The sequence below is a fragment of the Trichechus manatus genome, unplaced genomic scaffold (assembly GCF_000243295.1).
Source record: "Trichechus manatus latirostris isolate Lorelei unplaced genomic scaffold, TriManLat1.0 scaffold00019, whole genome shotgun sequence".
Lineage (NCBI taxonomy): Eukaryota > Metazoa > Chordata > Mammalia > Sirenia > Trichechidae > Trichechus > Trichechus manatus.
Genome location: NW_004443955.1, coordinates 8456434 through 8468311, shown reverse-complemented (window position 1 = coordinate 8468311; position 11878 = coordinate 8456434). Strand labels below are relative to the sequence as shown.

Below are 11878 nucleotides of genomic sequence, written 5' to 3'. Positions count from 1 at the left end.
CGGGCCTGCGCGGCGGCCGCTTGACCGTGGAGGTGGTGGCGGCAGCGGCGGCGGCGGCGTCGCGGCGCCGCTGCTCCTGTTCGGCGCTGAAGCGCTCTTGAGCGCTCGTCAGGTAGTAGCCGATCATCTCCTCGTGGAACTGGTGCCGGTGGCTAGTTAGCAGCAAGCCGGCGAAGATGAACTTGCGCTCGCCCTGCATGGCGGCGCGCAGGATGTTGAGGCTTAGTTTCACGTCCGTGCTGTACTTCCAGGCGTCTCCGCGTGGCCCGCCACCCTTGTCGGCTGGCGACGCGCCCGCCGCCTTGTCCGTGGGCGACGGCGTGGTCTTTTCCAATGGCGACGTGCTCGCCGACGCGCCCGACTCCTCCTTGCTGCCCTTTCGCGACTTGGCCTTCTTTTCCTTGCCGCGCTCGGGGGCGTCGCCGTTCTTGCCGTTGGCGGAGTTGGCGCGGCCCATCTTCCCGTGCACCAGGCCACCGAGGCCGCCCATGTTTTTCTTCAGCTTGATGCCCAGCGTTTTGCTGAAGCTGCCCAGCTTGTTGGCCACGGAGTCCACACGGGTTTTGTCTTTCTCCTTGCGCTGCTTCTCTTTCTCTTTGTCCTTGCCGTTCTTGCCGTTATTGCTGTTGGAGTTGCTGCACACCGAATCGCGGTCTGAGTCCAGCGAGTCAGCCAGGGACTGCACGTCCTCTCCCGCCGAGGCCGTGGGGGACTCTGGCTGAGCCAGAGGGGCCTGTGCGGACAGAGTTAGGATGGGAGGGAATGCGATCAGAGAAGAGCTTTCCCCACATGGGCCCTTCAAAGACAGACACAGGCCTTGTCCTGCTGAGCCTATAGGCCTTGGACCTCACTGCCCCAACCCTGACTGCTGCTCTGGTCTCTGCAAGACTGGGAAGGGCCATGATTAGGAGACAGGAGCAGACAGGAGAGGCACTGGTCTGCTGCAATAATAAAAAGCTGGACTTTGGGGAGGGCTTCTAGGGGGCCTCTAATCTGTCCTTAGTCATGTGCTTAAAAGTGGGCCTGTGCCATCTGGTAAGGAGGCTCTCTCTCTGCTTTGTGTCTTTGGTGAACTCAGGTTGCTGGTTGCCTGGAACCTTCTCTGAACCTAGGAGTGTAGGCAGGGTGCAGATACCGACTGGTGTTGCGCCCAGAGCCTCAGCCCATTTTAGAGAAAACTACCATGCCCAGACACTGGTCTTCCAGCCCTGGGTGAGGTTGCTGCCTGATCAGACACAGTCCCAGGCGGGCCTCTATGCTGAGGTGGAGGCCTTCAGGTCAGGAAGCCTCCTACACAAGGTGTCTCCTACAGAGAAATTTCGCCTGATCATTGGAAGCCCTCAGAACCCCATGAGTTGCATCTTGGTGCAAACAGCCCCTCGATTCAGTGCTGACAGTCAGCTTAGGGGTTCCTCTCACACTAGCAGTGCTGACTTGAGAAGGATTCTGAAACAGAACCTGTGCTCAGCAGGAAAGATGTTACTGTTGCCAGAAAAGGCCTCCCTGGGGTGGGGAGGGGGCATCTTTGTGAACACCCTGTAGAGACCCCTGTTGGTGTAAGCCACCAGAGGAGGGTAAGGCCATTAGGGGAACATGGTCAAGACCAGTGTCGGGTGGGAGCCCTGATAAAGGAGAGAGAATTCTGACCGAGTGTCCCAGGGCGCAGAAAGGGACCATCACGCCAGCAGTTGGATCTGGCAGGCACAGGTGCGCACGCCTGAATGGGCTTTCCTGGTCTCCGGAGCAGGAGCGTGGGAGAGGGCCCACTGATCTCCCCACCTTATTTCATCCCCCCAGGCCCGCCCTCTGAGGCCTAAGCAGGTCCAAGAGAGGGTGAGCCTCCTGTTGCCAGGTCACCCGGAAACAGGGGCTGAACAAGCCTCTATCTCCCCGTCCACAATTCCTTCCTTCCCATTCCCATCCTTTCTTGGGTTTGGAAAGAGCTACTGGTGTCAGACTGGTTTGCTATGGACACCAAAGAGCAGAAGTGCAGGGGTGTGTGCAGGGAAGAGGGTGCTGTAAGGGAGGAGCGCTGGCTGGAGAGGCCCGCAGCTGACGTGGAGGCCACCGGGCTGTGCCAGCTTGAGAGCTGCTCGTTTTCGGTCTAGAGTTCCTGTCGTCACACCCTGCGTGGGTGCTAAAAAGGAGACCCGCAGCACTACAGATAAAACTCCCACCAGGCATTGGATAGGAAGGTTGGTATGGAGATTAAGAGGCAGGGCCCAGGATCCAGACCTGGCACCGACGGCTGTGTGACCCTGGGCAATCACTGTACGCCAGTCTCCTCATCAGTAGAATAGGGATGTCAGTACCTGCCTCATGGAGCCCTGTGAAGATTAACTACGTTGAAGACTGAAGTACGGGAGTGCTTAGAGCCGTGCCCAGCATGTGTGGGGTCCTGACTGTGCGGGCGCGTGTTAATTGCTTTACTCCTGCACTTCTTTAATACTTAGTGGAGCCCTGGTGGCGCAGTGGTTACGATCTCAGCTGCTAACCGAAAGGTCGGCAGTTCCAATCCACCAGCTACTCCCTCGAAACCCTGTGGGGCAGCTCCGCTCTGTCCTATGGTGTCGTAATGAGTTGGAACTGACTTGGCGGCAGCGGGTTGTTGGTTGTTGTATAGCCCATTTTGGAGTCCCTGGGTGGTGCAAACAATTAATGCGCTCAGCTGCTAACCCAAAGATTGGCGGTTCGAGTCCACCCAGAGGTGCCTTGGAAGAAAGGCCTGGCGATCTATTCTGAAAAATCAGCCATTGAAAACCCTATGGAGGACAGTTCTGCTCTCACACACGGGAGTCACCATGAGTTGGAGTCAGTTTGACTGCAACTGATACAGCCCACTTTATGGCTAAGTAACCTGAAGTTTGGGGCGGGTCAATTATTTGCAAATGTTTTATCACAAATTCATCCCTTTCCCTGGGAGTTCACTACCAAGATTACAAAAACATCAGTCAGTAAAGTGGACCCATCTCATGTCTGCATGCACTGGCAGCACAGACCCTCCTCACTGCCTGGTTGAGGCCACCCACCCTTGTCTGCGCCCTCCAAGGAGGAGGAGGATGCTGTGGAATTGTGCTCCTGGTCCCCTGACCTTCCCAGGCCCCACCCCCCCAGTTTATAATGAATTCCGCTTGCAGCAGCATGGAGTGTTCTGATCTCCACAGAGAAAGCCTGTGTTGTGACTTGCCTACAGTTTGTTTTCTGAGTGGGCGTGTGTGTTCCTTTTGCAGAAAATAAGGGGACGGAACTCTGAGCTGGTGTGCACGCTTACGTGTGCACACTTGCACGTGTTCCCATGTATGCATGCGGATCAGGGTGCTCACACACACGTATGCATATCCACATGCCAGCACCCGTGCACCAGGTACAACTGGAGGTGCTTCAAGCCAGAGCCCCAGCAGTCTGCACAGAGGGTATTGGTGCATGGGGGGCTCCCAGATGCGGGTGTGACTTGGGGTAGGGGGCGGCCCCATGAGGGCAAGTGAGTCCTGCCCGGGTGCGCATTTGAGGGGCTGTACCCTGGCCTGCCAGGCGCTGAGTGGCTATGGCCCTACTATAGGGTCCCTTCATGCCAGGCTCACCCGGGTCTCGGAGGGGATCCGGATCCATGTCACGTTCATGTAGCTGTGCAGAAGGTTCAGCTTGGCTTCCAGCGACAGGATCAGGCTGGCGAGGGAAGAGCGCATGCGTGAAAAGGGCCCGCGCTGGCCCGCACTTGCGCACCCCGTCAGCTAGCCCTGCCCACCCCTCTTCCCCAGGAGGCCTGAGGCCCTGCCAGCCCTCTGTGGCCTGGGGGCTTGGTTGAGGGGAACTGGAAGGGACACAGGGGAGGGCCTTACTGGGCCAGTCGGGCGTTGTCATTGTCATCTTTCCCCCACTCCCAGTCCTTCCCGGGATCCACTGCAAAGTGCAGGGGCAGCAGCTTGTGCTCCGAGTCCGTCAGAGGGATCACGGCTGGAAGAGAAGAGACACGCAGGTGCAGGGCCGCCCAGGGCTGGTGAGGTGGACCCAGCCCAGCAATCCGGGAGGGGAGAGGAAACAGCATTCCAAGGCCAGGTTTCTCGGGTTTGATTGAATGGATATACACACTATCTGGGCCAGCAGGAGCATTAGGACAATATGTTTTGAACACGTTACTGATATTTTTAAAATGCCGTAAGTATTTATCATGGACACCAAAGAGCAGTGAGAGGCATCAGCCTGGACTCTGCTAACATTTTGGGTCTGTCTGAGGACAGGAACCCAGTATAGCAGCAGGGCAGGAAGAAGCAATTGTGTGTCTTTTATTTCTAGGAAGGTGGCCCAGGTGGTTAGCACATTATGCCAGGACACCTGGTCAGCTTTGGGGTGTGACGGTGGGGCCTCCATGCCCAAGAGGACAAGAACCAGATGCGCAGATCAGGTGAGGAGGGCTGCCTGCTCAGTGACTTGTCTTGGACTTCATTGGACAGCTCTGATTTGCATGACCATGACTGACCGAGCCCCAGGCTCCTGGGCGAGGGAGACCTGCCGGGGCCTTGCCACAAGGAGCCTGTCGTCTATGCTGGGGACAGAGGATAAGCAGGTAAAGACACCCGACAGTGTGTAAGGCAGTGGTGAGCGCAGCCAAAGGGGGTGCTGGAGTGATGGTGAGAGGGCAGCATTTCTAGGGGGGACCAGGGGAGCCCTTTGAGGCGGGAACATCTGGGCAGAGACTCAAGTGGGGGATGACTGGTTGGCCATTTCAGAGAGGGATTGATTTGTCACTAAACCTAGGATGAAATGCACTGCTGCTGATTTCTCTGGGACCCCGTGGGAAATCGTGGCCCACCTCAGAAAGGCTTGGGGAGTGGGGTATGTACAGGAACTGCTAGGAGCAGCAAGAACAGCAGCCTCCCAGCAGCAGGTGATAGCAGTGTCTCCCTGCTGCCCCCTGGCAGCGGCCTCCTTAGGGGGCTGCACTCGTTCTCCTTGCAGGCCCCCCCTGGAGAGCCACACCACAGCAGGGAAGCACAGTTGGTGCCTTTGTAGCTTCTCCTGCCCCTTCCTGGAGTGGGGCATCCTGGCTGCCTGCCTGTGGCTCGCTGGTGGGGAGAGCGGTGTGGTGCTAAGGCCCGGTCCTGGCCCAGCTCCACCGCAGTGCACACAGCACTTGGCTCCTGTGCCCCCCTGGGCTGCAGTGCTGTGCCTGATGCTGCTGGTCTTTGACTGGAGCCCAGCTGCTTCCCACAAGGCTAGTTTCCTTGGGCACCGAGGGCCCCGCCTCCAGGGCAGGGAGCTCTGAGGCTACATTTCAGCACGCAGGGCGTTGTTCCTGCCTGCGGGCTACCTCCTCCTCACTCTGCACAGCACCCCCTTCCCGCCACCCCAGGCATGGAAGCCCCCTTTCCAGTGAGGAGAGGAACTTTCCCTTGGCCAGGAATACTCCTCACAGCCATTGCCCTGAAGCCAGCACAAGCTGGGTGTCGTCTCCCGTGACTCATGGCAAGGGCGCCATAGCAAGAACAAAAACAACAAAATCTAAGATGGAATACCATGAATACTTAATTTTTGTCTAAGAAATTGGAAAAACTGACTTAACGCTGCCCTCTAGTGTTGCTGAAGAGAAAACGCAAGGGAAAAAATAACCCCCCTCCTCCCTTTCCGTCCCTGCACATATAAGGGAAACAGGCTTGCTGACCAAAGACCAGCTCCGGTGTTTCGTTTAATCTGGGGACTGGGCAGTGCGGTGCTCTGCTGTGGGAGATCAGGAGGTAGCTCGGCTTGCCTTGGCCACAGCCTGCCGGGTTCTGCCTGGATGTGGCCAAGCCACACAGCTGCCCTCCCCGGAGCTCAGTGCAGGATGGCCACTCCCAGGGAGGGCTGGAGGGCTGCCCAGAGCCTGTCCCAGTCTCAGAAGTCACCACACAGATTGGGGGCAGGGGGGCAGGACCAGGCAGAGGCTCCCTTCCTCTGACAGTTTCCCAGACTTGCCAGAGCAGCACCACTACCCAGAGGGATAGCACAGGTTCTAGGCACCACTCAAAGGTGGGCCAAACCAGAGTGTCAGGAAAAGGACCCGAGAATGGCATTTCCAACAAGACTCTTAAGGTCCCTGGGTGGCGCAAATGGTTTACACTCAATTACTAACGGAAAGGTTGGCAGTTTGAACCCACCCAGTGGTGACACAGAAGAAGGCCCTGGCAATCTGCTTCCATAAAGATTATAGCCAAGAAAACCCTATAGAACAGTTCTACTCTGTAACGCATGGGGTCTCCGTGAGTCAGGATCAACTCAACGGCAACAGTTTGGTTAGTTGGTGGTTCTTAACATCAGGCACATTTGGAAAATATTGTTCTATAGCAGTGATTTGTTGTAAGTAGTCCCTGTGGGTGCAATTTGGGTGATTCAGGTACGGCTGTCCACCCACCAAAGATCCAGGCCCCCTTCCCAGGGTGGAGTTGCTGCTGGGAAACATCAAGGAGGGAACAAGTGCTCAGGTGAAGCCATGGAATGTGAGAAGGGATGTGGAGATGCTGGTGATGTGACTGAAGTGGGCGGGCCTTCCCCATGCACTCCCTTTCTCCATCTGAGGGGCCGTGAAAGATGGTAGAGCTACAAGATGGTCGGACTGGGCCCTTCAGTTCCCACCTGGGGAAGAGCTGCCTGCCAATCAGGGATGCCTGTTTCAAACTTCATTTGAGTGTGAAACAGACTTCTGTTGTGCTAAGCCAGTATGATTTTGGTTTATTTGTTTCAGAAAGACCAACTAACTTAACTTCTGTCCATAGGGAGTTACTCATGGGGAGAATCTGGCAATTCTACCCTCAGTAGTTGGGCTTGAACCAGCGGCCTGGGCTGCCTACTGCTGAGTGGAAGGTTGAGTACATCTGAAGGTGCTGATGCCTCATTGAGAAGGGTCCAAAGGTGGTATTAGCCTCTCAGCCTAGATCTTACTGGAGTGAAGGCCAGGTACTGGGACAGGCTGTAGGGATATGCCCGCTCATACCTGAAGACCCTCAGGGGCTAGAAGGAAAGCCTCTTGCAGAAGGGCAGTGGTGGGTTAGTGGTAGATGTCTTGCCTTCCGTGCAGGAGACCAGGTTCGATTCCTGGCCAACGCACCTCATGTGCGGTCACCACTTGTCTGTCAGTGGTGGCTATGTGTTGCTCTGTTGCTAAACAGGTTTAGCAGAGCTTCCAAACTAACATGGACTAGGAAGAAAGGCCTGGTGATCTACTCCTGAAAATCAGCCAATAAAAACCCTATGGGTCACAATGTTTTGATCCGCAACCTGTCATGGGGACGGTGCAGGACTGGGCGGTGTTTCATTCCGTTGTGCAGGGGGTCATCGTGAGTCGGAGGCGAACTCGACTGCAGCGAACAACGATGACGACAATCTTTTGCAGGGGGTACAGCTGTAGCCCATGGGTGATGCTGGCACCACAGGGCTTGTACAGGCCAGGGAGGCTTCAGAAAGAGGCCTCCTCCTGAGCATCCGCTGCTTTGGACACCTCTGCCTCTTTATGCGTTTACTTTTCTCTGTTGGAAACTTGGCCTTGTCCAGTGTCCAGTTTAACAATGAGCTGTTTGCCCTCTGGTGGCAAACATCAATAACAGCAAATGCTTTTCAAAATAAAGCCCGGGAATTTTTTTTTTTTTTCCCCTCAAAAGTGCTCTCCCTATCTTGTAGCCAGCAAGCATATAGGCACCATCTCATATGAGCCTGGGTATATTTTGAGTACTTATTTTCTCAAAAAAGAGTGGTGATTTCTGGTTTCTGCTTGGAATATGGGACACTAGAAGAGCACTGTTCCCACCATTATAGCAACAATTATAAAAAGCCAGTCAAACTGCAGACTCACACTTTAACCCATCAGAGAGCTGAAGGCACATTGCCTTCAACTAACCTGAAATATAAGGAAAGACAGGCATCTATAAAGAGACAGATGTGAGCACTGGCTTACCTGGGCAGACTCAGCCAGACACCAATAAGAAGACTTCAGCTGAAATTATTAACAAATTTACAAAGGAAAAGTGTAGGCTAGTGAAGAAATATAGAACCCTTGGGGGCCACAGATATAAGGGGAATTCACATCCACTTGTAGACTCCTCTTCAGAGACCTATGTGCTCACCCTAAAGATCGGCAAGAATATTGAGAAAGTGTCCTTCACAGATCTTTCTTTCCCATCTTCCCTAAGGAACAGAAGCTGAATCTGCAGAGGGAAGGACAACAGATATCGTCACTCTTCGGGTACTGGGGCTTTTCCCCCATGGAAGCTGGTGGGAGGGAACACAGAAAAAACTCTCCTGTCTATCCCTGGAAGAGGGGTAGGAATATATGCTGGAAACAGAACTGCAGCTGGAGGAGGGGCAGGAGGACTGATAAGGTCACCTCTCCCACTCAGACCCAGTGAGCGGTTTTGTTGGGAGGGACATCGTGCCTACCTAAGACAGAGGCTTAATCAGAGTAACACAGAACTTTATCTTCCCCCAACTATGCCCCAACCAGGCAAACAAGCTGCAAGTCACAAGTAACAGCAGTCTACTGCTGGGAGAGGGGCACACATTTGGAGATAGAACCGGGCTGAGGTGCACTACAAAGCGTGGAGAAGACAGTGAGAAAAACCCTCTGGCAGACGAGCCCCACCCTAAACAGAAGACAACACCAGAGTAATCTGAAGCCTGTGTGCACCAAGGGTAACCACAGCAACAACAAAACGAAAACCCAGCACAAGTCCTGACTAGATGGATTCAAACACCTAGAGTAAAGACCTAGCAAATGTAAAGGCATGCCCATTTACAGGAATAAAAACTATTTACCTCAGTCTTTATTGTCCTACACAACATGTGGCTTTTAACAAAAAATTATGAGGCATAAGAAAAGACAAAAACCTAATACACTGACACAAGACAAAGTCTTGACAGAACAAGACTCGGATATGACACAGATGTTGAAGCTATCAGATGAAATTTAAAATAACTGATTAATAAAAGCACTAATAGAAAAAGTGGATACCATCCAGGATTTGATGGTTAATTTCAGCAGAGAGATGAAATCTATAAGAATCAAACGGAAAGGCTAGAAATGGGGGGGGGGGGGAGACTTCAATACTTCAACAACAACAACAACACACAGACAATAAAAGTAGTGAAGAATGACTTTGAGGGGCTTTTTAACAGACTTCACATAGATGAGGAAAGAATCAGTGAACTTCAAGACAGGTCAATAGAAATTACTCAAACTGAAACACAAAGAGGAAAAAAAGAATGGGGGTGGGAGAAACAGGAATACAACACCCAAGAGCTGTGGGACAATATCAAACAGTCTAAGATGTGTGTAAATGGAATCCCAGAAGATTAAAGAGAGAACAAGGCAGAAGAAATACTAAATAATGGCTGGGAATTTTCCAAAATTAATAACAAACACCAAACCACAGATCCAAGAAGCTAAGAGAACACTAAGCAGGAAAAATAATAATAACAAAAAAATACCCCTAGACATAGCATATTCAAATTGCTGAAAACCAAAGACAAATAAAAAATCTTGAAGGCAACCAGCCAAAAAAAAAAAAAAAAAAAGACCCATTACATACTAAGAAACAAAGATAAGAATTATAGCAGATTTCTCATTATAAAATAGGTAATCCAGAAGACAGTGGAATGACATCTTTAAAGTGCTGAAGGAAAAACATGAAACAAAAAACTGTTAATCCAGAATTCTATACCCAGCAAAAATATCTTTGAAATATGAAGGAGACATAAAGGCTTTCTCAAATAAAAATGAAAAAAATGTATTGCCTGCAGCCTGCACTACAGGAATTCCTGCACTACAGAAAATCTTCTGCAGAAAGAATATGATACCAATAGAAGCTTGGATTTACACAAAGAAATGAAGAGTGCTGGAGAATGAATAAATGAAAGCGAAAATGAAATTCATCCCTTTTAATTGCTCTAAGAGGTACCTGACTGTCTAAAGCAAAGAGAACCACAATGTATTGGGTGTTTATTGCATATGTAAAAGTAAAATGTGTGATAATAATAGTACAAAGATGGGAGAGAGGGATTGGGAATACATTGTTGTAAAATCCTTACACAACATGTAAAGTAGAACATTACTTCAAAAAAATCTGATTAATTAAAGATGTTTATTATAAGCCTTAGGTATAATAAACCCATTGCCATCGAGTTGATTCTGACTCATAGTGACCCTATAGGACACAGTAGAACTGCCCCATAGTGTTTCCAAGGAGTGGCTGGTAGATTTGAACTGCTGACCTTTGGTTAGCAGCCAAGCTCTTAACCACTGCACCACCAGGGCTACTTAGGTATAACAGAAGTATAATAATAAGTCAATACCAAAAAAACCAAACCTGTTGCGTTGAGTTGATTCTGCCCCATAGCAACCCTACAGGACAGAGCAGAACTGCGCCATAGGGTTTCCAAGGAGTGCCTGGTGGATTACAACTGCCAACCTTTTGGTTAGCAGCCATAGCTCTTAACCAATACGCCACTAGGGTTTCCAAATAAGTCAATAGTGGAGATAAAACAGAATGATTAGAAAGTGCAATTAACCCAAAAGAAGGCAGCAAAAAAGAAAAACAACAACAAAACCCAAAGAACAGATGGGGCAACTAGAAAGGAGCAAGCAAGATGGTAGGTTTAAATCTAACTGTATAGTTAATACCATTAAATGTAAATGGTCAAAACATATCAATTTAAAGATAAAATTGTCTGAATGGATAAAAAAGCAAGACCCAAGTATATACTGTTTACAAGAAACTCATTATAAATATAAAGACATAGATAGGTTAAAAGGTATTCACTAATAAAAAGAAGGCTGGAGTAGCTCTATTAATATGTCAGACATAGTAGACTTTAGAATAAAAACTATTACCAGAGAGAGTGAGGGACATTACACAATGATAAAAGGTTCAATTCCCCAAAAAGACATAAGAATCCTGTATGTGTGCATGCTCCTAACAACAGAGATTCAAAGTACATGACTAAAATACAAAAAGTGGGAGGAGAAACAGATGGAAACAGAGGAGAAACAGAAACCAATACAGTTGGAGACTTCAACACTCTTAGTAACTGACAGAACAAGTAGACAGAAAATCAGTAAGGATGTAGAAGACCTGAACAACACTATCAGCAAACTTGAATTAATTGACATTTATAAAACCCCCAAACAGCAGAATACTCCTTTTCAAGTGCCTATGAAATATTCACCAAGATGAACATACTCTCAGTCTTAAACCTTAGCAAATTTAAAAGAACAAAAATCATACAAAGTTTGTTCTCAGACCATAACTGAATGAAACTACAGGCCAATAAAGAAAAGAGATACTTGGAGAATCCCCAAATATTTGGAAACTAAACAAGACGCTTCTAAATAATCCATGAGTGAAAGAGGAAGTCTCAAGAGAAATTAATCTTTTGAACTGAATGAAAATGAAAATACATCAAAATTGGTGTCATGCAGCTAAAGCAGTGCTTAGAGGAAAATTTACAGCATTAGAATGCTTGCATTAGGTAAGAAGAAAGGTCTCACATTAGTAATTTAAATTTCCACTTAAAGAAATTAGAGAAATAATAATAAACCCAAAACAAATAGAAGGAGGAAAATGATAAAGATAAGAGCAGAAATCAATGAAACAGAAAAATAATAGGAAAAAAACTGATCAAACCAAAAGCTGGTTCTTAGAAAAGACCTGTAAAAAAGAATCAGTTTTCCAAATCACTGTCCCCAAATACATTGGAAAGAATGGTAAACTGGATTTTTAAAATTATTCTAGGCTATCCATATTCCTGCTAGTCAGTACATATTTATAATATTTTAACATTACATTATTAAAAATTGAACTTTCTATTGTGAGGTAATTGTAGATTCACATGTGGTTGTAAGAAACAATACAGA

The 11878-nt window shown here is 49.4% G+C and overlaps 1 protein-coding gene across 1 annotated transcript in view; it reads right to left on the bottom strand.

The window, feature by feature from the left end:
• OTUD7A (OTU deubiquitinase 7A) overlaps positions 1–11878 on the bottom strand; it is a 186252-nt gene that overhangs the window by 603 nt on the left and 173771 nt on the right. The window contains 4 exon segments of the mRNA XM_023727856.1: positions 1–4; positions 6–733; positions 3582–3666; positions 3840–3954. The exon segment at positions 1–4 is cut by the window's left edge and continues 603 nt beyond it. Coding sequence (XP_023583624.1) covers positions 1–4; positions 6–733; positions 3582–3666; positions 3840–3954 — 932 coding nt within the window.